The 27,802-nt window shown below is 38.6% G+C and overlaps 1 protein-coding gene across 5 annotated transcripts; it reads left to right on the forward strand.

The window, feature by feature from the left end:
• The first annotated feature begins 91 nt into the window (after nucleotides 1–91).
• LOC145486051 (LIM homeobox transcription factor 1-beta-like) lies at nucleotides 92–27,567 on the forward strand. Of its 5 annotated transcripts, none has more exons than XM_081464779.1 (8): nucleotides 5,520–6,465; nucleotides 9,845–9,936; nucleotides 12,742–12,952; nucleotides 20,815–21,053; nucleotides 21,478–21,680; nucleotides 23,093–23,170; nucleotides 23,340–23,442; nucleotides 23,987–27,567. In XM_081464779.1, exons 3-8 carry the CDS (start codon nucleotides 12,783–12,785, stop codon nucleotides 24,355–24,357), a joined length of 1,164 nt encoding a protein of 387 aa, XP_081320905.1. In that variant the 5' UTR covers nucleotides 5,520–6,465; nucleotides 9,845–9,936; nucleotides 12,742–12,782; the 3' UTR covers nucleotides 24,358–27,567. The 5 variants fall into 5 exon arrangements, with proteins under 5 accessions (XP_081320911.1, XP_081320905.1, XP_081320897.1 ...); XM_081464762.1 differs by lacking the exons at nucleotides 5,520–6,465; nucleotides 9,845–9,936 and adding an exon at nucleotides 9,947–12,648 and having other exon boundaries at nucleotides 23,987–24,310; nucleotides 26,908–27,567; XM_081464785.1 differs by lacking the exons at nucleotides 5,520–6,465; nucleotides 9,845–9,936 and adding an exon at nucleotides 92–3,272.
• The last annotated feature ends 235 nt before the right edge of the window (nucleotides 27,568–27,802 follow it).

Genomic DNA, 27,802 nt, shown 5'->3' on the forward strand with positions numbered 1-27,802 from the left:
TAAAGACAGCTAATTCGAAAAAGAAAAATTCTGTCAGTCGACCTTGCATCTGTAGTGAGAAGGATGGTGATATCTCCAATAAAGGCAGGCTCCAAGATCACCTGTAATGAGTGGAGGAGAAAAGTTATTAACGGGAAAAAAAAGTGCTATAGTTTCTTCCAGCTAAAGACAAATGTCCTTCAGCTAAACAAACGAAACAAAAAAAAATCCCGTGTATCTAAGGCAAAAGCATTCTTACGAAAATTAAAAAACCTTGCTTTCTCCGCACATGCGACAAAAATGCTACCATGTATTTTCAGTTTTTCTAAACAAAAGAGACTGGTTTAGCTTAAATCAAAATTGAACATCTTTCTTTGTCTGTCATCATAGCTGGATCTTAAACTGGTAAGGCTGACATACGTTTGAACTGTATTCTTTAATTTCTTGCAAATCAAACAACAGCTTTAAGGTTCAAAAAATGGTCAACCTAAGCAACATTTCCCTAGACCGTGTTCTTGTTGTGTTGTTAAGCGTTGGTTATACGGATACGCTATTATTAACACGCAGGAAGCCTTTCAAGAGTGGTTCATGATTTTGAAAGTATTAAGCTTCATTGCTATACCAGTGACAGATCGTTGTTGAATAGTGACAGATTATTGGGTAGCAGCACTTATCGATGTAAGATTCGTGCTTTTAAGCTTTTATTTCTTATTCCAAGGTTAATTGTCTAAGTTGGCTGTCATTGAATTTTTAAAAGACACAACAACATAATTCTAATTCAGACTCATAGGATATGCCAGTTCATCAAGTTTCATCTTCTTTCTGCTTGAAAATTAAAAATTTGAACTGGTGAAATTATCGTTACGTTGAATTAATATTTTTGTGAGGTAACATTATGATAGAAAAAATCTTAATGACTAACTTAGTTTTTCTCTGTAAGAGCCGAATATAGAAGCGACTAAAACTCATATATAGTAGTTTTTTCCAAATTCCACCTGCCGCCGGACACCTCACTGAAGAGTGCAGAACACACGACTTTTAAATTTCTGCAAACATAAAATTACTGGGAGTCGACACTCACTCAATCCTCTTCGTACCCTTGGGCACGTAATGCTAGAAGATACCACCTAACAAAGTTTCCCCCTCCTACCTTCTCACCAACGAAGGACTTATAGCTTTTCTACCTGCACTAAAATTCTCCTAAATAATTCGGGTTAGAGGCTTCAAATCTTCGTTTCAAACTAGAGATGATTATCAACCTTTTCGTTCTGGATTATTGTTGCCTTTTCAATCAACTAAAGCTTTATTGTTATGAGCAAAAACCAAGTAAGGAAAAGCCTTTTCGTTTAAAGTTTCTGGGAAAATCCGGGTTCGAAAACAAGTTAAAACGTGAATCACATATACAAAATGGATCAAGCAATATGAGTGATTTTCCTGTAGCCTTTCTTCGATTCACACTGAAAGATATGTTTTAAAGTAACATTGAAGGCTGGCCTGCTTCCAAAGTTTCGTTTGAAGACACAACACGTTGTAAAGCATAAATTATTAATGAAGTTTAAGGTGTGAAAAGGCTGGTTTGATCCCAAAATAGATTTCCTATCAAACTAAGCAAGTCAAATCGAGGAATAAACGGCATAGAGAACAACAGTGGTTAAAAATAAAGTCCGTCGAATTAAAGTTACATTTTATTATGGACGTCGCAACTAAAAATTTAAAGACAGAATCCCTTTTCAAACAAAAATATATGCCAAGTTCAGACACCTGTACTTCACATATTTCGCTTTTCACACTTTCTTCGTATACCAATCAATTTTATTGTCTTCTCGGTAGCAAAAGGTGGCAATAACTTCTTGTATAAGTTAACGAGATCATCAAAGCAATAGAAAACCTTACCACTCTACTCTCTTATTCCGGAAAATACAAATTTCCCTCGTTAAAATAGTTGCTTTCGCAATTGCAAATGAACAATAGCTTCCAAGCGAAGGTTTCTCGTATATTTACCTCGGATGTGCAACAAAAACGTTTTGCTATCAACTGTATTTGAAGCCCGGGATGACAGACTGAAGGTCGTTCACATTTTGACGAAGCAAGACGTATGTCAGATGACATAATTTCGAGACGCTGCAAAGCATTCGAGCGAAGAACAAGCCAGGGTATCTTGTTAAAATTAACGATCACCAAAGCAAAACTTGCTTTGAATTGCGTTGTTTTAAAAAATATATTGAATTATATCGAATTCTCTCCCAAGTTAAGTAGTCCAGCAAATTTAACACATCATTAGGTTTATTTGTAGTATTTGTGGCCCCTTCATAAAAACTCCCAAATGTTGTAAGACTCACACCAAGACAAAGGAAAGTTATCTCGCTAATTTCAGTTTCAGACTTTAAACTGCAAACCGTTTCTGCATTGCAGCGGCTCTTTGTTTCATCGTAACATTGCAGGTTCTTTTATGCCGGAGTCACTTCGCAAAAATATTTGAAGGCTAGTGAAATCGTAGGGCGTATCTGATACCAAAGAGGTTGTTATTATCCACTCAGATGGGATTTAAGGTTTAGAAATCACATACATTAATTCTTCTCTTAATAGTTGGCCTCCATTTTTAAAAATTACGACTTAACCTTTAAAGAAAGATAACTGATTTCAGTTCATGTTTTCTTGATATACCCTTGGAAGTCCTTCATATATGACACAAAGTACAATCAACGAAAGCCTTTTCTGACCTGACTTGTCATTGTTAGTACCAACATTGTTTTCCCTTTGCCTTACCCTGCTACCCTCTTCAAGCCTTTCTAGAAAATAGAACTTCTTCTTGAAGTTCTTTCTGAATGCATTATACTTCAGTAACTCCACGGCACCTCCAACTGTAAGGCAAGCAGTCGTTTAAGCGACATTGGTATAAAAATCCTGCTCGCGACTTACAACCGTTGTTACGTTATGTGATGTTATTCTTCTCGAATGTGTTCAACACGAGTTTGCGAGCCCTAAGTATGATCCGAGTGGACGATTTAAAGAAGTTTGTATCGTGATTTCAGAGGCATCCCTACTTTTAAAAGATGAACTGAGCATCGAAGAAGGGTGTGATATGCTTGATACATTCTACGAGTACATGGCAGGCATGGCAGGAGTACCCTTGGTTTTAAAGGTATTTTTATTACCTGAATTATTCAGTTGAAATTCAATACAAGACTCTGAGAGGCGAGTATCTTTGACTGAAACGGCTATTATTCATAGCCTAAAAGAGTTGTTTTACATTCTTCGTGCGACAATCACAGGACATCGTGCTACTGATCGTTGTAAGTATGTATTTAACACTTAAGTCATACACCTGGTGTTACCAAGTGAAACTGGCTTGGAGCGACTCAATAGCTATTGATGTTTACAATTCTTGAGAATTCAAGTTCAATCGAGGCACTCGGAAGAAGTTCATACAAAAGATTCAGTTTAGTTAGCTAGTTTCTGTTTAGTTACAGACAAGTAATACCTGGTTTACAGTTACTGCTCACGTTGTGAAATCTCTCCGGCTCAAAGACTAGTTGGTAGTAAGCAAAGATGGTGGATTTATCGTCCATAAAAAGTGGCAGTCGAACTTGATCTCGCCTATCGTTTAAACACGAATAATATGACCGTTCTAGTCTCAAGCTTTCCAAGTGCTTTCAATTTATAAAATGCTTTCTTCCATACTTGAGAAAAGAACGACGAATGAGTTCCGCAATGTATGCAAGAAACTGTCGCGACTGTAGCAAGTCAAATAATCAGTGACAAAAAAAAAAAAAAACGCCATCTAAAGCAGTCGCGACTCCTAATAAGACCTGAAAATCTTGGGTAAGCAAAATGAACTTAGCAATAATTCCACGGTTTCCAAGGTACGTCGCAAAAACGCATTGCGAAAACACTGACAGGAAATCAAAGGCAAATGTTCCCGATGTTTCTTAAATGTTTTGAAACGCGACTTGAGCAGGGTTGGCTGTGTACTATTTGAGAGCTCGCTTTTAAAATGTCTTGAGCAAGATACTGTTTTCAGCACGTGGTGCGGAAGAGCTTCTTAAGCAAAATCAACCTACCTGTAAGGATCAATATTTCATCTTCTAGTGAATACGATCAGTCTTCCATTAACACATCTTTTGGGGCTTCATGGAAAGTTTGAATGTCAATTATAGCAAGGTTTTCGTCCCTTATGTTAATCAACATCTCTACCAATACGAAAGGAAAATTCATATCCAAACTTTAATGTTTTCAGTGGCCTGCTTCTCAACTTAGTAATGTTTGCTTCGCTAATTTGAATAAGTCGAATGAATATGAGAAGTAAATGTCACTCGCGTTTGACGTGGTAACCAAAACCCTTTTTGAAAAGAAAGGAAACTCGCAATGTTTGCGAATTGTCTTGTCTAGTTAACACGTAACGGTTCGGCGTCAAAACTGTTTCCGCGCGATCTCACGGAAAGCTGACGAACGTTTATCACCGGGTTGAGCTGATATCAAAGCTGACTGAGTGCGTTGATTGCGCGATACCACCTAAAAAAAGTAATGAAAATAGCGGAAATTTTTCCATTTATCGTGGAGTCACTTAAGATCCAGCTTTCACACCTTCACGCCTTTTTTCAAACACAACTGTTTGGAAGGGGAAATAGTTCAGGTACTTTAGAACTTTGAGGGAAATTGTTAATTCAGTTTATTGTTTAGCGATCAACTGAAGAAGACGGTTTCTTTCGCTGAAAGGAGACAATCAGATCAATCTTTACTGGAAAAAGGGGCAAAACGGGGCGTTTTTGTGGGCTAAAATTGTCTTCTGCTAGCCACATAATTGACAGCATTGCGGCCAAGCAGATATGAACGAGAATTAAAATGAGGAACGTCAAATTATTATTTAAGGTTGCTCTCCTAGTTCTTGACAAGTTGTACCACCAACCTACTTAACTATTAAAATATTCGCCTAAGCGGCGACTAAAATAGCTGCCCCTGTAAACAAACTTTCCGGTAACTTGTGAAAAGTGCACGGCGCTTCCTTGCAATTTATGTACTGTTTACTTTGTACAACTGCTGAGCTAGAATAATTTAATCCATATAAAGGCCCAAGCTGTCACTTGGTGTGTGGTGATTATCCGGCAATGCAAACATCCGAAAGTTCTTTTCACACACAGAAAAATTTACATTCAGAGTTTACTTTTTCGGTTCTCTTTGAAATGTTGACAAGTTTGACTGGTTGTCAGTTTCGCCCACACTCGTGTCGTCCCGCCCTGTCAAAACCTACCTTGTGCTTGCCGCCTGACATGGCGTATTTACAGAGCTGAGCGTGTGTTTAATGCTAATTGCCAAGTTACTACAACAAACGAGTTTTATGGCTAGCGGCGCGTGGATAACGCTTCATCGCGCAAATATTCTATTGCTTTTTGAAGTAAGAGCGAATTTAACTACGTTTTTCTTTGAACTCAATTTCATTGATTGTTTAGTATGGCTCCGCCTTTCGGGAGAAATCACGAATTTCAACTAGTTTTTTGTCATAATGTTTCTGAATACGCAAATTGGCCAGACTCTCTCAAGCTATAGAATATTACATGTAGGGGTTGTTGTTTATAGGAGATAATGTTTGTTGGACCAACTTGCCATTAAGTTTGAACTTTTGCAAAAATTCCGCTGTTTGAGCCCCGATTAAATATACCACAGACAGAGTAATGTTATGAATGAAGCTGGTTTGAATCAACTGTGTTGAAACAGGCTGTACACCCCCCTAAAAAAAACCCACTTACCATAGTGAGAGAAATGCCGTCGATTTAGAGTTTTTCTGCAAAACGCGATGGAACGATTTTCACATCGAAGACTACCTAATACTACCGTATTCGTAAAAAATATTTGAGCACTCTTCAACCGTAGTTGGTAACCTCAACAAAAATATTGTCACAAAGAAACCATAACCTATAAGTTTCGTTTTCTTTAGTCTCGTGTTTCGGATTTAAAAATACAAGTTTTCAATAAACCATCGGTCGCTTTTTCTAGTGGTTATTGCTGCGGCACCATGTAGCTCGGCAAATACACCCACCCGTACGATTTATTAACATATGACCGTTATGCATGCTCGTGCAATGTTCGAATTTACTGCTTGCTGTGAATTATTTAATAGCTGGGAAAGATACAAGAAATGCTTGCCCTGCTTGCCCTTCTTGGTTTTACAGTTTAATAACTCCAGGGCATTTAATAACTCGAGGTAGATACGCAACGAGGAACATGCACCGAAGTGTCGAAACCCGACAAAGAAAACCAAATTGGGTGATGAATATTCAAGCGACACAATAGTGGATGTTGGCAGATTTTGGGCCCGCCTCATAAGGACATGAATGGCTGAGCTTCAGGGAACTGGAAGCGAAGATCCGGTGACTCTATTGACTCAATACGCTCAAAACTAGAAGCTGTGTTCAGTACACAAATCTTTTAGCACTCCGGAAAATCTGGCCTGACCGCAAGACATGAACACGGCGGCGTCCCCTGTATTAGGTACAGTGTTCTCCACTTTGTTGCCATTTGTACGTAAAGCTAAAATTATTCTCTGTGTTTACGATGTTTATGGTTTAATACAAAGATGAGTTCGGGATGGATTTATTCTTGCCGCCGTTTACGTGACCAGGAGAATTTAAATCAACGATCTTCCCCATAGGAAAACGCTACGCAATATCATCGTTTAAATAATTTGTGATCCAAGAGGTTTGGTTCTATGTTTGGGTTTATATCTAACCTACCAGAGTTTTGCCGGTTCCTTATATGCGAAAGCGAGTCATTTCAAACAGAAGTGGTTACTAATACCTAAATTGTTGGCGTTAAGAACTTTCTTTTACCAAGCGTAAACTTACATTCTGAAAGGAAAATATTTCAGGCTTACGAGTGGTGTTGACAACCAGTGGATCGGAACTCAGACAAATTTACCACCGAAGATGTCAGGGCAAGACGTGGAATTGGCACAATACGCCAACTTAATGAGTCCAATTTGTCAGTATGATTTCAGAGCACTGTTTCCGCGCATTGTTGATCAGCATATTTTGCCACCTTCCATTCGACTGTACAAGAACTGACCGTACATTTATAAAGAGATCGACTTAACCTTTTATTCCCATACCCCTTTATAACAAGATAGTAATTAGTTTATGTCGTTAAACCGAAAACAAATGCTAAACTGCTGCGCTCTAGTGGTCAGGTTACTTCGCTAGGAAGGTTCACCGACTATTGGATCTCACTAAGAACCGAAAAATCGATGGGAAAACCAACTCTTACAAGGCCATGCAGAAATAGACAAAAGTCTATTTCGATCTAGTTCCCTCTGAGAAAATTCCACTCGCTGTTGTTTTATCACAACAGTCTGCAGATGTCCCCCAGTTTTTATTCATTTACAAGTCATCCATCGGCCATAGCTGTCAATTCTATGAAAACTCTTTCTCTTTGTTTATTTCAAAAACTGTGTTGATACAATATTCGAATAAGGAACGTATGTAGCTTGTTTCACGTAAAATGGAAAATCCGGCGCGAAATTTGCCCGCTCTATAGAGTCAATCGAGCAGATTGCAGCTCAAAAGTAAACAATTTATAACAGTGGCGAAATCTGTTTGAGGAGACGGCTTAAGTTTGTGGAGTTGAACCCATATACACCTGGCGATATTTTCTTCCTTTTCAAAATTTCCTCAAAACGTAAGAGAAAGTTATGAAAGGGCTGAGAAATCGTTGCAATAACCTGTTTTGATTGACACAGCCAGGATGGCGCACAGTTACCTCTGTGTGGGGGTCAGATAAAAATATTTCATACATGAAAACTACTTTGCAGTTAAAAGAAAAGAAAAACTTCGAATGTGGTTTTCTGTCAATACACGAAGTTGCGAATACTTAAGGACAAAGGAAGCTTTTTTATTTCATCTCTTTGGTGATGGGTATCAACGGTTTACAGCGCCGCCCCAAAGGGGCTACCGATTCGTTTGAAAGAAGACTACTTCAGAAGCGCACTCTCTAGATTAACATCTAGATACTTGCTGTTGGCAGAAAAGATTGAAGATACATAAAAATACTAGAATTAATCTCTTTAAATTTCGAAGAAAGAATGACTTTCAAGCCGCATATTTGTGGCTGAAGGAAGAATTTGTCTGTATTGAAAGAAAAGGAAGATGCCATATTAGCAGCCTTAGGGCACGTAAACAGATTTGCGCGCAGTAAATTGATTTAAACCTCAAGTTTCCCGAGGGAATATGTTTGTACATGCGGAACACATTCATTTACAGGCTTTACAGCTTATGGGAATCAGGATAACCCAGACAAGATCAGCTTGTAGGGAAAAATGCTTGCATACGTATTTTATTTGAAAACAACCTTAGATTACTGTTAGTTGACCTCAGAACACCTGTGATTTAGGCTAACTGTGCATTTAGTAAGACTTCAAGTAGAGAATATTCCAGAAATCCTAATTTTACCTGCATAAAGTCTTTATTATAACTCTACAAAAATTACGAAGCCTTGGGTTGACTTTTTCCATTGCTTAAGGTTTCGTTTTCGGACCCTTTATGAATTAGTCGAACCACAAGACAAGAATAAAATTAGACTGCATGCCCACATGCAATTTTAGAATTATCCTGAAGATAAGTTCGCTGAACGCAAAACGTGTTTTAAATAGCATTTTCGTTGCTCCCTTTGACCTCACGGCATATACCAAAGTTTGAACTGATGATCTTTACCTTTCCCGAGTAAGTGTAGGAAACCACAACATGGCACGAAAGACTAATTCGGACGAGAAGTACGTTGAAAACTTCTGTCAGTGAGAAAACCAAGTACAATTTGACTTGAACTGGGGAAGACGAGAATTAAGTTGAATATGCGACACTAAGATGGACCAGATGTTTTAAATCTCAGAGACTGAAATTAAACGGAACTCTCTGCATGTTTACCTACCGTATTCAGCGGAAAACTTGCTCTGAGGCGTTCGTGCAAACAATTCGTTGGGTATATGTCATTAGAAATACTTCACAGCACCGTATTTTTCTATAGCTGAAAGCGAGGAAAGAATGGCAAAGAAATACCAGGGGACTGAATGCCAGAAACAACAGCTAACGAAAGGAATATACTAGCTTTCCCTGGGAACACTTAATATGTGATGTGTAAATAAAACTGTATTACAAGAGGAAGCGTTGAAACTCAATACTACCAAGTCTTTCCTGCGACTCCCTCAGGTTAGCTGTACTTCTGTAGGATAGTGTAGCTGCGATGCTCTTTAAAAAAAAATTGTTAATTTCCTTGGAATAAAACATCGGAATCGGAGCACATGTTACATGTATTTCACAACCAAAGTTTTACAAAATTGTTTTGACGCAAAATAGGCTATTTTTTTCTCCACTAAGGTCGCTACAAAACAACTATGTCACGCTCACTCATAAGTACTCGCTTAAACTAGAAAAATACACGCTGTTTCAATGCGACGACAGACTTTTGAAAATGAGCAACTTTGCCTCATCCTTCACAGCCACACGAGCAGCGACAAGCAGCTGCAAACGAAAGGAACCTTTTGAAAAATTTTAGCATAACATTACCCTTTGAGCTTGTTGACTTCCGACATCACAGAAAACAGCCTTCAACACTTCTTTGTGGGTTTCTGAGACTTTCAGGATCGTGTAACTTCTGCGCGACTATTTTTTCCTAAAATCTATTTATTTTACAGCAGCAACTGTTTATGTAGTTCACTACAGTCAGCGGCGCACATTTTTAGCGATCCAGTTTTTTTTTCGGCAGGCGGGCGATAATCTTCCAAAAGCACACAATACATTTCTTGAATAAAATTTCTTGGACGCCGCGCAGCTTTCGCTGTTGCTAATTCTAGCCGTGCTATCTTTCATTCCTTTCTTTCCAGCCTCTGACTTAGCTACAAAACCGATTTTCAATAATAACAAGACGAGTGAAAGGCAAGTCACGACAAGCCGTATCTTCCGACACTAAACACAGGTATCACTTACACATATTGCCTGAAGCAGTGTGCAAACAAATGCGATTAGAATAGGTTAATAGTTATTTTATTTATTCAAGAAATATTACTGCTTTACAATGAGAGAGCATTTTTGCTAAGAAATTAGATTGACTCTGAGAATCAACGTGAAGAATGAGGTGTAGAAAAGCTATAACGCATTACTCCCACAAACATCTACCCACACTGTTTGGCGGCGACCCACTTAGTCACAACTCAGAAAACAGAGATGAAAGATCTGCCGCCAGGATCACACCTCTTGTTATTAAAGGCGTGAGTGTATAAGTGTGTATTTAACCGCAATGATTTGTTCTCTCAAGGAGATATACATGTATACTCTATTTGAAGGTAAAAGAATCTCATTTAGGGAATATTTGCATGCCTTTTTGGAAAATAAACGGCGAGGCTTTGGATGAGTGCAACACTATACCGTACAACGCGAACACCGATAAAATAGTTATCAGCAACGGAAGGGAGACAATAGGGTTGAACACTGATCGTTGGTTAACCTCTTGAGTATTATAAGATTAAAGTTACGTGGCGATCTATGACTGGAATGTATCAGAATACGAGACGAAAACGCATCGGTGTCGCGCTCAGAACATTTAAGGATGGTTCGTGTGTTGTCAATAATACATACCCAGCCATAGTATTAACCACTTTAGAAATGAATGGCTTGTAATTATAGCGATGAATATTACGAGAAGCCACTTAATTAGAGCCATTCACTTGACCGTCAAGCAACGACCGAGAGGTCTGTTTAGTCAGAGTCAAAATATAAAACCACTGCGTGATTCACAAAGAGCTTGTTGTTTTTATATTTCAATATTAATAGTGTGCAACGATCTCGCTTTTGAAAGCGTTTATACAACTTATATGGCAAGCGAACGAACAGAAAAGGAAACGTTTACAAAGACCCGGCAATCACATGTGACTTACAATGTGATTCTTGCTTAAACAAAAAATTGCGTTTAAGCCAAAAAAAGGGTTTGTTAAGCTGAATAAGGGAATTTGATCTCGTCTATAGGCAGCAAACGGACAAACTTTTGGCGCGTTGAAGGCGCGCCTTCCACGCCGAAAAGAAAGCCACACGAGAGTAGAAAACAACGAGCTAAAATCAAAGAAACCGACAACATTGATCCGTGTCGAAGCAAAATGATCATTTTATGGAATAAATGCCACTGCGTACTCAAATAGATAAAGCCTGCACACCCAGGCCTTGTCCTTATCCCCGTCCCTGGTTTTGCAAGTGTATGGATAGGAACCAATCCGTGTAATTAACCGATGAAATTGAAATTTGTGCCTCGATTGACCTAAAGCTTTGAGTTTTGTAGAGGTCTCCGCCGTATCTTCTGCGGTTCAATTGTCCGACTTGTAGAAAGAATAGCCTGAAAGCAAAGCCAATTGCCCATGAGATTTCACATTGTCTCGAAGCCGCCAAAGTATCTGCAATTGGCGGTATCGAATTTCAAAGGCGTTCTTTCTGTCGCGAAACCACTTGTGAGCGACAGCTCTACCTGTCAACATGCCGTCAATATAATCACAGCCGTGACACCCGAACTTAAGAAATAACGCAACTCCAATCAACACGAATAATTTTCCACTTAAAATTAATCTTCGTTGTTAGGTGCGCTTTTAATGGCAGCTTACCTGAACTATTCAAAGAAAGGATTGTAAAAACTCTCTGCGTGTGACCAAGTTGTTGTTTCTATCGTCTTCGACGCGTTTTCCAATTTTTGGTATTTTTTCCATGGTGAACAATTCGTGATATCTGCAGGTGGCGTGCGCGGATGTCATTCGGTTATTGCACGTGCGTTCTGAGCACAGTGGTTCAGTAGAAACTTCCTCTCCCCGGTTGTGATTGGACATTTAACATTTTTCCGGCAAAGCTTGAATCACTGAGAATATTTGTGCCTTCGCTTCGCCATTGAGGGAGGTATTATAATAGGCCATTGTAAACCAATTATTTCGATTCCTAGACCGATTAGGTAACCTCTGCTTTCAAATCTGGAATCTGTGATCTCCAGAGCGAGCTAGTTACGGCATAGAAGGTTGATCTACGAAGTCACCCTTTCAAATTGTCGTTGCGATGGTGCTATTTGCCTTTTAATGCACGTGTACACTGCAGATTGTTCGGTCCCGGTTGGTCACAGAACAATCAATCAAACTGTCACATGTCATTACGGACAAGACAATAAAAAAAGACGCTTGGCCGCCCTTTCTACCAATAGCTTAGTTGTTGAGGTGTCAAATCGATAGAGCAAGGCCTGCTTTCAAACGGAGCGGCCTGCCAGACAACACGACTGAATTTCTGATAATTCAGGTTCGCGCGCGAAATGTTTACCACGCTCGAGCAGTGTGGAATTCGGCTGCCTTGAGGAAATTAAGCTTGTGTTCCGATCGACCAAACAGGTGGAATGAAGGGAGCCCCTCGTACAGATTGTAGATAGTAAACTACAAAAGCAGAGAAGTCAATCGTATCACAGAAACAATTACACAAACAGCAATATTGTGGCGAGTTTGCAACTATTGACCAGCCTCACTAGGCTTAGAAATTCTGTGATAAAACATCTCGAAATACGAGTGCAAGGTAACCTCCGCAAAGACTCGGTCGAGTCGCAGTGACTTGAACGCGCATATCATCCCGATGACTATGGAAGATAGCTGCCACCGGAAGCGCCCCAAAATAATCGGTTAGTTCCATAGTAGAGGAAACGAATCAATTTTATAAGATGGTTGCTGCTAAGAGTTTGATTTTACAAAGTTGCTTTGCGATCTGTTAACAGGGAAAGCGAGCTGTGGGCAAAATGGTGGTCAGACTAGGAGAATGAGCGTGTGCACGGGCTGCCAGGAACCGATCGAGGACCGATTTGTGATGAAAGTAATGGACGAACCATGGCATGAAAGCTGTTTGCAGTGCTGTATATGTAGAAACACGTTATCACGATCATGCTTCAGCAAAGATAGGAAGCTCTACTGCAGGACAGACTACGAAAAGTAAGTAACTCTTCAAGCCTCACTTGGCGGTTGTGAATATTGTCGCGTTAGATGACGACCTCTCCATCCCCCTGTTCTCATTAAATATTTTTATAATTAGCAATTTTTCTCCAAGTACCTAATACATTACCGAGCAAAAGGACTGTTGTTGATTTCAAGCTACTTGTAATTTATGAAATCAACAAAGCTTCCTCATCTGTCTTCGACCCAAAAGATTTGACGCGGGCGCTAGTCGCGTATTCAAGTCGCTACAGGCGATGCTTCTCGATAAATTTCTTTTAATGTGGTGATAATAATTTTTCTAAACGTCCCAGTTAAATATATCGAGGTATCAAATTTTCTGAAATGCTTCTCAACAAGTTGCGGCGTTCGTTCACCAGTTGTCCGCCATGGCGATCATCCCGAAATTATATTTACATCACAGCTCTAAACATATACATGTTAACTATGCATCGGTTCCTTTGAACATCTAAAGCGTAAGGCCGCCTGCCGATCTTGGAAAATATGAATAATTATTGCGTTTTCTGACTTATTTCGCCTTTTAATTTGATTAACGTGTTGAAAAGCACAGAACGCAACTCGGATACTTTTAGCTCCTAATTTTCGCGCTCTCGTGTAGTAACGTGCGAAGTCACTACAAGCAAATGTATGCCTACAGGAAGTTCTTTTGAATGTGTTAATCAAACTTGGATCTTGAAATGATAGATGTCTTCCGTTATTCTTGTAGTACGCATACGTCTGCTTTTGGCATCATTTATGTTTTAAATATTTCAATGTGCGTCTGGGTTTTCAACAGTTGATTTTGTGGAGGTCTGGGTTTTTCTTTTTTTCGCGCGCTCGCGAGTTTCACTTGAGCTGTAGCCAGGTCTTCAGAACTTTTCCGTGATGATTCTTTTACCAGTCAATTTATTGTCAAAGCTCAGTGTGCTCGGACGTAGCGACTTTAAACGCTAACGAGACAAGTGGAAATGGACACGGAGAACAAAAAAATATATCTTCTTCTTAAGTTGTTTTCAATATTTTGCCGAGTCTTTTGATATAATCCGTGTTACTTTATTCTCAGAAAATAAAATTCCGAATGAAAGCAAGATTGCCTGAGCGGAAATTTGCCTCTTAGAGCACAATTAAGGCTCTTTTCATAGGACAGTAAAGTTGAGACAAATTACTAAGAAAGATTTCAATTTGGGTCGCTTTTGGTTACTTAGAACGATGCCTGAATGCTACATTTAAATCAGCTCACCGTGTATTACTCTACTGTTATATTAGTAGCCTGAAAAACGATTACTTATCATTACTTGAAAAGAGTACAACTTATCAGTATAAAGACATTTTTCATTTGTCTGAAAGGTTTCTGGTCCATTTGTCCGGAAGATTTGTTCCAAAAATCGGTTAGCGGCGAAGTTTCTATTTTTGTAATTGAATGTTTGCGTAAGGACGGATCTATTACCATTGTCAATCACACAAACCATTAAGTGTTCTAGGGCGAAGTGGTTCGTTCCAGGCCGTTGTTCGCTCTTCTATTTATCTCAGCATAATATTACTGGCTATGCTTTCAAAGACCGGTTTTTTCTTTTCGGCTGCGTTCTTTAAAATAAAACGATGTTGCCGTGGATATTGAAAACTTAAAACGGAACCGCCTTATGAAGTATTTGTTTAGAATGTGTTAGCTACTGATTTACCTCAAGCGAGAAAATCAGAACGTGGATTTCTCTTTTTTATCGATTGCAATGAAGGATATATTCTTTACGAATACGCGTGTGAATATAAACTTTCAAGGAGCCGCAAACGACGGGAATTGTCGCGCGCAAAAGAGAAATCATACTTGTCAATGAAACACTTGTCTGGCTTGTGTGCATCGAGTATTCAACATCAAAGCGGCCATATATAATGAGCAAATGAAAACACCGTCGGATGTATTGAAGTTATCTGCCTTGCCAACCTTTCTACACGTTTTGTCCTTGAAGTAGGTGTTGAATCCTCCGGAAATATAGAATCGAAAAAAACTAGTATAATTATCGACCATAAGCTACGGCAAACACGGCTACATGTGTTCACTTGCTTTTCGAAAATCTTGTTGGTCAGTTCAAAAAAGCTTTGGCATAAACATCGGCGATTTCTTTGAAGCGCTTGAAACAGTGCTGTTTTATTTTATCCGATGTATAAGCAAATTATGTTGTTAAACTTCGATGTACGCGACAAAGAGGTACCGAGGAACAACGGAGATCCAAAGTGAAATCCTCCTAGTTAAGGGTGGAATAAAGTTTGAAATTCACGGACGCCACAAAATCTGATCAAAGAAAATGTGAATAATTCATTAGACCTTACACGGCCTTTGCAAACACACCTAGCAGTTTATAGGTTATTCTTTTGTTATTTTCGTCTCTAAATTCAATGAATTTTTTCTTTTTGCTCGCGATAAATGTTCAGTCTTTTTTTGTGGACAGGACAAAAAATGTTTCGTTTGAATGTGAATAGGAAGGTTAAATTTTGTTTGAGCGACAAACTCAATCTACACAATGACAGATTTTTGACAATTTTGAAACACTCGAAAGCAGCTAAAAATAATTTTCAAACGACCTAAATTCTCAGTGAGAAATGGAAACAGCTAATCAGCTTACGACCGAAAAAGCCCTTCTTAGATTTAGTCAGCTTTAAGTACTTGAATTTGACAGTTGTCCCTAAAAAAAAGGTTTACTCAGTGATAAGGAAATTTCTCGTTGGCAGACTCTTTCAGAGCCATAAAAGGCGAAGCTGAATTAGCGCTTAAAAGGATTGTCTTATTTTCGAAAACTTTGTTTTCGCTCTTCATAGTACAGGGCTATTTATCTTTCGGTTCTTCATCGCAAACGGTCTTATAATGTAAATTAGTGATTTTTCTTCACTTTTAAAACGTGCCTCAGTTTAGGTGCGAGTTGTGTTACAAGTCAAGTCAATGGTTGTTTGACAGCCATGCTAAAATTTCTATTGGTTCCCTCTTGAAGCCGAATAGTTTATCCCGACAATTTTGTCGCTGGAGATTGCCTCTATCAAAATCTAACTAAAAAAATCAGCTTGGGTTTTCTAAATTGGAAAAGACGACGACTAGAATTGAATTTGGTCCGTTGCCTATTAAAGCGGTTGCGAATTTTCTACTCAGGAAAGTTGTTGTTTACTGAACAGAGAAACTTTGCGGAAAGGAAATATTTCACCCGCAGGATGTCAGTTAAGAGAACGTTTCATTATCAACTGCTGACTTTGAAGTTAGTAAATTTGTGTCGCGTGAGTCAGGGCTTCTATCCTTTTTTTGAAGTCTGCTAGACAAACATCGCAAGATTCCACGACAAAGTTGTTTTCACTGAGTAACCGATTAGTAAAGCGATTGACTGCAAAGACCGATTTATCGCTGAGGTCTGCACCTAACTTTATAGAGCCGTGTCTATGATATTTGACACAGAACGTTTTTGTTGCCCTTTCTTCGAGTTTCATGTAGACATTTATCTTCCAAACCGCTTCGGAATACAGACACGGCTCGAACACAACAATGCCTTGCCCGGTGGCCAGAAATTTAAAACTGCTCCAGTTTTCTTAGGTTATCTTGGCAGCTGAGATATTCAACCTTCTTGGGTGTGAGTTACAGTGACCCTATGATAGAGCAAGGTTATCGCACGCTGTTTTTAACGCTAAAGATAGCTCTCAGTTTTGTAAAATTGAGAATCTATGTTACATACTAGACAAAGTATAGATATAAAGACTTCACGTGTAATGGAGTCGAGCCATGACGTCGTTAAAGAGTTGGAAAGAGATTTTACAATTAGATGCGTAGTTTTTGAAAGATTGCCGTATTCCTGAGTGGGTGGAATATAAAACTGACGGCCTAAATATAGTGATTTAAGTATACGTGCTTGAAAATGGAGTTTGGTTTCCGTGAATTGACAAGTTTTTCGCATCCATTTGTTTTGGTTTATAGATAAAACACACCTTGGAAGTTAAATAACCCAAGGTACTTGGCCTTCAAAGAATTGTCTAGTGATATACAACCAAGAGATAGCAGCAACCTTTTGTTTAGTCTTAAAATGCGATATTTTGTCTTCGATACTGATAGGATTTTAATGGAATGCATAGAAGAATCGATAAGTTGTTTTCAGCACTCGACATCCTGCCCAAATATACCAATGTTTTGAAATCGAATCTCTCTTTCGCGCAAACTGCATCTGAAGACCTTTGAATGAATCGGACAAAAAACATTGCTTATCTGCTAATGTCTGTGGGAGTTAAACGTGCAATGATTTTCACCTCCTGAGTATAATGCTAACAATAATGTTTAGATATCCGACAAGGTAGCGAAATTGTGGCGACAAGCAAACCAAAAATGTGACCGTGAACAACTCAATGCTGATAGCGGAAAAGTGATCTTTAAAGGAGCATTCTATTAATCGTTGTTCCTCTAAATAAGCTTTTTCACTTGAGAAAGAGCGTATTATTTATTGTTTCAACTATTCTCCAATTTGTTCGGCACTTGACTAATAATAGCTTCCCTGATGTTCAGCAACTATCCAAGCCGACCTTTCCATGTTTACGCAGGGACTTATCTAAGAGCTTTCATCTGTTTAAGTAAAATCTAGAAAGAGTTTTATATGGAGCAATTTCCGACAGGAAGGCCTGACACGAAAACACCAGTGCCAATTGTTTTCGTAATGCCGGGGAAAGATTAAATAAAACCGGCTGGACACAAACGTTAAGTATTTAGTGACACTGCTTAACTAAAGCAAGTTTGATGTTTTACGTGTGGCAGTCTTCAGATGTGAATTCATTTCGAATGTGTAATCAGCACACAATTTAAAGAGCATCTTTTCTCTATTTCCCTGAAACATCGAACTTCTTCATAAAACCACAGCGAGCTCACCACTAAAATTTTCAGGAGGCTAAATCAGTGGGGTTTATTTAGAGTAAAATGATTTCTTGTACAAGGCACACTCGTGAATATTGCGGCTCATCGCTTTGAGTGCAGAAAAAGAAGATCTGACATGTCGCGGTTTAATTTTTCCTCAAAATTTGAGCATTCACTTCTAAATAGAACTTAGGAAGCCAAAGTAAATTTTGAATTATATGAAAGGTGTCGGTCACCAAGCTATCGACCGAGACGTGTACTTTATTTCTTTGTAGGAATTTTTATCTTTTCTGCAAAACCCTATATCACAGGTTGGTGTGGCAGCTGAGTCAGTTCAGTGCCAAAGTAATGACCAAGTACGTAAAAAATCACCGAGGTAACTGATGAATCAATTGCTAGCCCAGAGTTTAAGGTATCAGATGATTCTTGAAACGAACAACTGGAACCTTATTAATTTGTTCTCCGGTGTTTCGCTCGTCTACAGATCTAAGGTCAATTCTGCAGTTCAAAATCTTAGATGCTTAGTCTTAGCTCAGATGTCCGACATGTTGGTGTTCCATTGATTTGCAATTCTGATGGAACTTGTCCTTGGAATGTTTTGATTCTTAGGCGTGACTAATGGAGGTTTTTGTTCCTTTCTCCAGCCCCCTTGTACATTAAAAATGATATAAAATTCTCACGGAAACGTTCGGTGTTAAAAATGAAACTCATTAAAGCTCTTGGTTTCAAACAGTTCAACCAAATTGTGGCATTTAAAAAAATCATGAATATTTTACAACAGTTTACATAAAATCACGGAACATTTCACTGACTGTAGGTGGAAAATTTGGTAACAGTTTTCTTTAGCCTTGCCTTATGTTTTGAATTGAGTTAAGAGGAGGCGAGTAGCAACTTTGTAGACCTTTTGCTTTTATTCATGAAGAAGAGAAAACATTAGAAATACAATGTTTGCAATTAAAATTAATCAACGGAGTAGTCGCTTTTATCAGCTGACAAACCATGTCTAAAATTATTTAGAAGACGTTTCTTTTGATTTTATCTTATGGTGGCTCTGCTTATAAGGTTAACAGGAAACAGAACGTGTAACATTATTAGCATCCATAAACCCATGGTGGAAAAACATTAATTTATATCAGTTTATTTAAGAGTCAATATGTTGACAAAAAACAAAGGATCGAAAAGGTGATATGGGTCGCTTGTTTACTCAATTGCTGGTCCTTGCAACTCGCACGCGGTCACATCTAGTGACAAATTAGGACAAAACAAGACTTACAGGCTAAATCCCTCACAAGTTAAGGAAAATATCGTAAGAGAATAAAACTCTCAAACTAGCACAAAACTGGCACAACTTAGGTAGAATGGTATATTTTCTCTCTCGAGTAACATTTATGTTGTTTGCTCTTCATGGCAGGTCTGTAAATACCAGGAAAATGAGATATTTAAACGCAAATAGACTAAGCTGGCAGTTGATATGATATCATAAGAGTTTGTTTAAGCAGCTGAGCATGGCTTAAATATTACTCATTATCTAAGTTTACCGAAACGTGGTCGGAGACAGGTTTGTTTTAAGTGAGACGTTAAACGGAGCCATATTATTTACATGCAAGGAATCGATAATTTGTACAGTGACGAATTAGAGCTACGCTCGTTGGAGGGTTCATAAAGAAAGCTTAGATGGAAAACTTATAGGTAGAAAAAAATAGCTGAAGAGAGAAAGGTCCACTTTCCTTATGCCTTCAAACCAACTTTAATTCTAATGACTCAGAGCGCACTTGTTTGTTTCTTTTCAAACCGTTTTTCTGGTGAGCATGAAGTGTATTTTCTTCAATGCTTTTTACGTTAGTACTGAACACTAAATCAACCTGTGTGGTTAGAATATGGTCCGGAAAAAAACCGTTCAACAAGTGGTGTCAGAGTTTTAATTTCGCATACAAAATAAGCAATTTATCTACAGAAAATCAAACCCTTATTATATTTTTTTTATGGATCTTTGCATACCGTTCTCGTAAGGTGAGGTGTGAATTTCAGCCTCGTGTTTCTGGTTTCAGTGGCCTAGAATCACTCCCCCCTGAATGAGGTGCTAGCCCATCGCAGGGTTACCTCCCAGGGTGGAGAGAGGTACAGAGAGTGATGTATGTGGAGTAATGTGGAGTAATGTGGAGAAAGCGTGGCCGAGTGGTTAGGGCGCCGGAGTTCAAATCCGGAGGTCACTGGTGCGAGTCCCGCTCTAACTACTAAGCTGAAGTTGATTCTCCGTGGACCGTAGTTCAACTCCTCAATCATGCTTAAAAATAGCCGACTGGTCTCCCTCCCGCCAGTTGAGAATGTTAAGCTTTTTATGTCTATTTGAAATATTTTTTTCTTTCAGTTGAAGTGGCATGCCTGAGAACCAGCTAGATGTAGCTGAGCGCATTGACCACTATAAACATGCAACAACAACAACATCAGTCAATGCGAAACTTCAACATCCCTCCCCCACACTGCACGGGAATGAACATTTTGAACCTTCAGTTGGTCAATTGCTCATCCCCTGGCCAAAACTGATGTTCGAATGGCCCACCTTAGGGTCGCACTAGGTGATCAAATGTCCCTACCCTGTGGACACATACGGCAAAAATGAATAAAGGAAAAGAAAGAACGTTCCCTCGAACACCCACTGGGTCTTAAAAGTTGTTTGTATACCGTTAAAATATAAAAAGGATTAAATTTTCACGAGCAAAACTAATTATAATTACCTTCAAACGCAACAGAAAGCTTTCCAAGGCTTTTTTCAGAACCACAACGTTATTTTTTGCCCTTTATGAATGGCAAAATTAAAACAAACAAACAAACGTGGATAGCAGTGGAGAATATCTACTAAGCAGCTATTCAATTTTGCTAATAACCGACCGAGTTGCCTGCTTTTCTTGGTGGTACAGCAGATACCTGCTGCAAATCTTTTACTCATTCCTTTTTCTCAAAGTAATGATTGGTTTTGTTTCTTTTTGTCACTCAGGATGTATGGAACAAAATGCAGTGGCTGCAAGACAACTATTCCAGCCAACGAGTTTGTGATGCGCGCATTAGGCAACGTCTATCATATACAATGCTTCGTTTGCACAATGTGTGGACACCGTCTCGAAAAAGGGCAAGAATTTGCTTTAAAAGATAACAAATTATATTGTAAAGACGACTATGGAAAACTTCCAAGTAAAGGCTCGTCGAGCAGCCCGCCTCACAAGCAACAACAGGAAAGTAAGTCAACGTTTTTGAACGTCATGCTTCTATATATGTTTGTTGTTGGTTGTTTATTCGTGTAAGATGTGCAGTGGCTCTGCACAATAGCCCATTTCTGAGTTGCCTTAAGCCCCTCTATGAAAGCGAGGCCTGGTACACAACCATTCATATGAAAATGAGTTTAATTTGCGTGTGAATGAAATCTCATTTTCAAATGAAGGGATGGACACCAAGACTCGCTTTGAGAAAGGGCTAAAATTAATTCGGAAAAAGCCTTATTGAAAGGTTTGTGAGCTGTGGAGCACCGAACATCGAACGCATAGAAGAGGCTAGTCTCTAAACGTGCCGTTATATTGCCTTGCCCCTTTCAGGGCTTATTCCCCTACAAGCTCGTCCAGGCTTACTAACATCGAGTTTCTTTTTCTTTTTGCTTGCTTTGCAGACGTTATTAATAACAGTTTCAAAACTGAAAAAGAAACCAAAACGGAAAAAGGAGATAATTCAGATTCTGACGATTCATCAGTTATAGGTGATGATGAAAACGACGACAAGAAAGGTCCGAAAAGACCACGAACAATACTCACAAGTCAACAAAGAAAAATATTCAAGTCTGCCTTTGAAATTAGTTCTAAACCCTGTAGAAAGGTATAGTGCTTAGCTAGATAACTGATTTTACTGAATTCTAAACCCCGGATAATGCATTTCTAGCGTACTGATTGGTTCACTGAATCTCGGTTACCAGCCATTGTACCTCTGTTCGACCGAATATGGAAAATGAATGCGGCAAGTGTCGCTTAACTTAAAGGTTTTCGCCGGTGGGGTGAAGAAAAGCTCTGTCCGGCGGAAAAAATGGCTGAAAGCAGCACAATCGGTAAGCTTTCTATCACGAAAATACTGGAAATAATAGGCAATGACATTCCGAAATGTCATTTCGACATGTCATGATTAGCTCAACTACCTAAAATTTGATACGAAACATTTAATCTAAAGGGCTTGGGTAAATGTGAGTTAAAAGGCAAGGAAAAGCGAAAGAATGAAGAGGAAAAACAGACACCTCGTTACAGTTCAGTTAGTGAAAGCAATTAGGTCTTGTCAATCTATACTTCAGTGAACTCGATCGATTCTGAGCAACACAATCCGCAGTCAGCCGTGTAAACAAATTAACTCTTGCGTCATTGGACTTAAACAAGGCGTATCATTTTCAGCAATGCCATTTTTTCCGAGTCCTCTCGTAAACTTTTTGTAACTTATCAAAATTTTCCAGAGCGTAGACAACTTTGGAGGTGATTACAGAGTATGCGAAGAAAATTTCGGAAGAAAACAACTGCCTCGCTCGCTCTCGTGACATGCTTCAACACCGCGCGACAAATTTTCCTGCCTTTTTTAACCATCGCTTCATTTAGATCAAGCTGAAATGTCCACATCGTCCAGTCGCTTGAAAAATTTTATACAACAATTATTTCATTCGCCCTTGTTGGATACGGGGTGAATATAATATCTTCAACCTGGGCCAATGGAATAATTGTAAGCATTTTGTTGGTGGGAAATCTCAGTTGTAAAGCTTTGTGGACACAGAGAGGGTAGGCATGCTGATTTATGATAATAATACTAGTGACTTCCCAACTACTCAGACTTGTCCCTTTTTGGCACGAGATCCAGAGCCCGGGAATTGGAACCCTTGACTGGATCAAAGTGTTGTGTCTTTGGAAAGGACACTTCACTTTCACAGTCCTTCTCCCCACCCAAGGGTATAGACCCCCATACATAGCTGTTGATGAAGTTAGTGAATTCTGGGGCCTACCTGTCAAAATATAGTTTAGCTAGCTAGCTTGTGGTGGACTAACATGTCATACAGAGATGGGTAGCAAATTCTCCACGGAGCGGCGTAGCAAATTTTCTGAGAGGAGGTCATCCTGAAACATTAGAACAAAACACCATGGAGCAAGAAGAGGAGTGGGTGATAGAAAAAAAGCATAAATATTCTTTCTCTTTCCATCCATTCCAGATATTGTCATCATTAACATGGCTTTATTGTGTCTTTTTGCTCTCACTAAAAGGTTAGAGAAGAACTTTCAAGAGAAACAGGTCTTAGCGTTCGTGTTGTTCAAGTCTGGTTTCAAAATCAGAGAGCTAAGGTAACTATTTGTTTGCCAAGAGGTGTTTTTGCCGAAGTCATTCAAGGAATATTTGTGTACATTCGGGATCAGAGCCATTGGCTTAGTTCATCAGATAATGTGTTACTGCGCGAATGGTTGTATAAGTAAATCAAGCGTTCAATAATTGAATTGTTATATTTCTGGACAGATAAAAAAACTCGCTAGAAGGAATAATCCTGAATCCGATGGGGCTGCAAGTTGTAGAGTTAGTAATCGACAAAGAAGTCTTAAGAAAAGTAAAGACGGAAAATGTAAGTATGCTTCCTACTTTCCTTACGATGCAATAATCCGGTAGAACCAACAAATGTTTCGTTTATCCGTGGGGCAAAATTCTTCAGTTTTTATTAACTCTAACTTGATAATAACTACATGTCATTTCTAAACTTTCATGGAATCCGAATCAAACATTTTCTCTGACTTTTTTCTAAAATTCTCCGTATTTAGATCTGTTTTCCTGCTCAACAGGGTTAATGATCCTTTCCTTCAAGCGGGGTCTTGAGTCTCACCTTCGGATATCGAATACTGTTCTATGAAATCAAATCACTCATATTTTTACATGGTCTTGTGGTAAAGAGACCTGTTTCACGTTTTTGAAATCGTGCCGAAATCGTGCTTTTAATGTGAATGGCGATGTTCCTTGTGATACCTTAACCCCTAAGCCTAAACCTAAGCCCCCTCGGGACCACCTGCAGTACATCTTTGTACGTTTCCCACTTTGTGAACCCAGAGTTTCTAATGAATGAGCGATTCAATCAAAAGTCAATCACGTGACGAGATCTTTTTTCTTTGGTTTAGCTTCAAGTCCGAGAGATAAACGGCGGGCTGACAGAGACAGCTTAGATCTGCCTCCGTCACTCTCCCCTCCCCCACAGCTTCCAGGATCTCAACCCCCTCCTTACGGAATGCTTCCACCTCAATACCAACATTTACAAAATCATATGGGACCAATGATGGGGCCGCCCCAGTTTCAACCTCCGTACCAAGGACCGCTTAATCACATGGACTCGGGTGAAATGCCTATGGAACACGGAATACAAGCCATCGATGAATGTTTGATGCGACAACAGCAGTTTAACCCGGGGGATATGGGCGGATACCCCACCGTTACAAGTCACAATGGTCAGAATCACTTAGAACTTATGCATGACATGATAAATTCATTTTAATTTATTATAATTAAGACATAAAAAGTATCTTGTACAATGTTTTCTCGTCGCAGACAATATATTAGATTATTATCGATGTTGCTATTCGCAAAAAGCTAGAATATGGGATTCATTTCGTTGTTATTTATTTTTGCTGATGCTAGTTTTTAATACATTCCCAGCAAATGGTGTTAAAAAACCGGCTGTGTACGCTTCTGTTTTTTTTTTGGAAAAACTTATTTTATGCCTCGTTCTGTTTACACACAAAAGCTGTTATTTAACATTAAACACATCATCACGTCTTGAACAACCTATGGGCAAAGTTGTCACAAAATGACTTAAAAGCAAGAAACTAAAGCTCGGTCAGAAATATAATCAAAGACTTTATTGCCAGTCGAATCACTAAGGCTGCTTAAATTTATCTGCAGACTTGGTCTGCATCAGATAACACGGAAAATTTTCCAATTCCCAATTTCCACCATAATACATTTTACATTGTTAAGGGTGCTAGGTAGGTGAATATCATCATATGAGATCGTTCATGACCCGGCATCGTAAATTCTTGATACTAACTTAAAAGAGAGAAATTCAGAGTTAAAGACTAAACGTGGCTAGTGCAGAGAGAATGAAAGGAGAAAGAGAAATTTAGCACGAGCTCTTCTCTGCATTCAGAATTTTTTTTTGTAACTTTGCCCGTAAGTTAATCATTGTGCTTTTATACAGCTCTGTAAGACCTTTTGATGCGTCAACCTCTTCGATGTTTGTAGTATGGCAAACACTGTGATTAAATTCTTAAAACAAGCGTCTAATATAATGAATTTCTGTTGTCAACTTTTTGTTAATCATAGTTTTCCAAGCCTTTTTTTTCTCTTTTTCATTCACATATTCGTTGCACACAAATGATGAAAAACAGCTAATCATTTTCACCGCAGATGCTCTCCACAGTGGAGATACTTGACACGGATTAAGCTTGAATAGCAGAAATATGCTTTCCGAAACGAGCGTACCAACATCAAACCCGTTTCACCGCATTCTGAGCAGTCTAAATGTCATCTAGACACGTCAAACTCGATAACAAGACGCGAAAACTGTCTATTATACTAACGAGAAACGTTTTGAATACTTTATCAAAACATACGGCTTTCAATCCGGATTGGTTGCCGTTAGCTTTCACTCTGGCTTACTTGCGGTTATTCACATCGTCTACAGGGAAAGGGGCTGATTCTCGTGGATAGTATCGAATGCTGACCTCGTTTCTAAAGCGTACTCTGTTGACAGTCCTCAATTAAAACTCTCCTGTAGAGAAATTATATACCTGTTCCTGTACCTTTACGTGACTAGGTGTCATAAATCAACATAAAGATGTCGAAAAACAAACGAAAAAGTTAATGAACGTTAGCGGTCTGGTGAGTGTCGCGTTCAGTTGGTTTCCATTTCAAGTTTCGTTTCTACGGACTCCACATTGAATCAGAAAAGAAGACAAAGAAGAAGAAGAAAAAAAAGAAAACTGCTTTTGCGTAGCCTTTGAAGAATTTTCTGATTTTGTAAGATACCTAGGACAAGGTTAGTTTTTTTCTAACAACCACATTTTTGTATTTGGCACACGCCCTGTTCTTTTATTGGATTTTTTCCATACTTATTACTTCATCAAGTTAAGAGTTTTTTTAGCATTTCAAATATATGACTTGAAGTTTTACATGTCAGACGGCTTTCTTGCTGAAACAAAATGCCATAAGAATCAAATGAAAAAGGTGTTAGTTAGAAACTGTCATAAGTCAAAAACTGTACTGGTTACAGTAGGGTTTTCATTCCTGGGTATGTGTTTGTAAGCTTATAACAATGCCCCTTTAAGAGCAGGCCTCTTGTTTATTACTTCAATTTATGGAAGCAAAATTGTTGAATCTTGTTTTAGAGCTTGATAGTCGCCAGTTGGGTTGCATCGTTACCCGATCGTTATCGACGAGAGAAATGACTGAAGGAAAAGCAACACAATTCAACGAGCTCAACAGTCCGAAGGCAAATAGAAATACAATCTTTTTTTAATCTTTCGACATAGTTTGAAATCGAGTTCCTTCTGATAATTTAGAGGAAAGTGGGGAAAAAAGGTTTGGCGAGGCCATGAAATTAATGAAAACATTGCAACAAGTTTTGTTTGATGCAAGATTTGATATAAATATACTAGCTTATACTATATTTCAACTCCGTTCGACAGTTATGGTAACAAATAATTAGCATAATTCATTGAGTGCTACCCTAGTTTTTCGCAGGTATAAATACTGCTAGCGCACCACATGTCTCAGGTATAGAGTTGTAATTTTATATTCCATATTAAATTTCGCATGAAGCGAAACACATGGTTTTGTAATGATTTCCTTTCTCGGCCTGGCCTTTTTTCTGCTTTTTCTGACGCAGCTTATGTTTCTTTGCTTGTGATACAGTCAGATGTCCCACATCGAGGAGCATTTTTTTGCCTTTTTTACTTATTCAAAGTTGTTCTTTATTTAGCTCAGTAATAAAACAGAGGTCTGCTCAAAAACATCAGCCTAATATCAAAAAATTATTTTGTTACAGATTCTGACGATGCCGCAACACATTGGTACAACGTGTATTTATAGCAGTTTGCAGACCCTAGCATCAGTCTTAAACCTTTTCTGTACCGTGATCGATATATCAATTCTCCTATCTGGCCACAATACATTTCTTTTAATGTTTGTTGTAAGAATTTGGTGGTTCATCAACAAGTTGATGAATTTTTGTATTTTCATCAACTGTTTGCTTAACAATGTTTCTATATCGTTCAGAGAATTTCGATGTTTGTCACTGTTAGGAGTGTTTGTTGCATTTTTTCGCGACTGAAACTTAAAACTTGGAATGTAGAATTAATGAGGTCAAAAATCTTTGATGTGTTAATAATGTACTTTATATTTATTTACATCTCATTCTCAAAGAGTTCTTATCATAGGGGCGAAAGGAACCCTAGTCTTGAACAAGACATGGGTTCATATTAAATTAAACCGTGTGAAAGGGAAAGCTGTTAAGATGGAGGTTTACTGCAGAATAAATCTTCTATTCTCATAATTTAAGCGACATTGACCTCCTAGTTGTATAATAAATTATATTGATATAAGGTGTAAATAATATTCATTAAAGCAAGAAGGCAGCCTTGATTTCTTGCTCTCATTACTGTGTACAGAATAATCAGATTCTAAAATAAAAGAATTCAAAGTTATTCCTGAATGCTGTTCATTGTGTTGAATGGGGACTGAGGATATCCTGCACTAAAATACCACTGATCTGACCGCCGACGGAACACAAAAATGTGGTCGAATTATTAAATAAGAAACGTTAAATTTAATATGACACTGGTACTTATCCCTTTAAATGATGTCATCAAAAATCCACGTCCAGTTTGCATAGCTAGAACTGAGCGATAAGAAGTGTGAGAAGTATTTCTACTCCTTCCCCC

This window comes from Orbicella franksi, chromosome 1 (genome assembly GCF_964199315.1).
Source record: "Orbicella franksi chromosome 1, jaOrbFran1.1, whole genome shotgun sequence".
Taxonomy (NCBI): domain Eukaryota; kingdom Metazoa; phylum Cnidaria; class Anthozoa; order Scleractinia; family Merulinidae; genus Orbicella; species Orbicella franksi.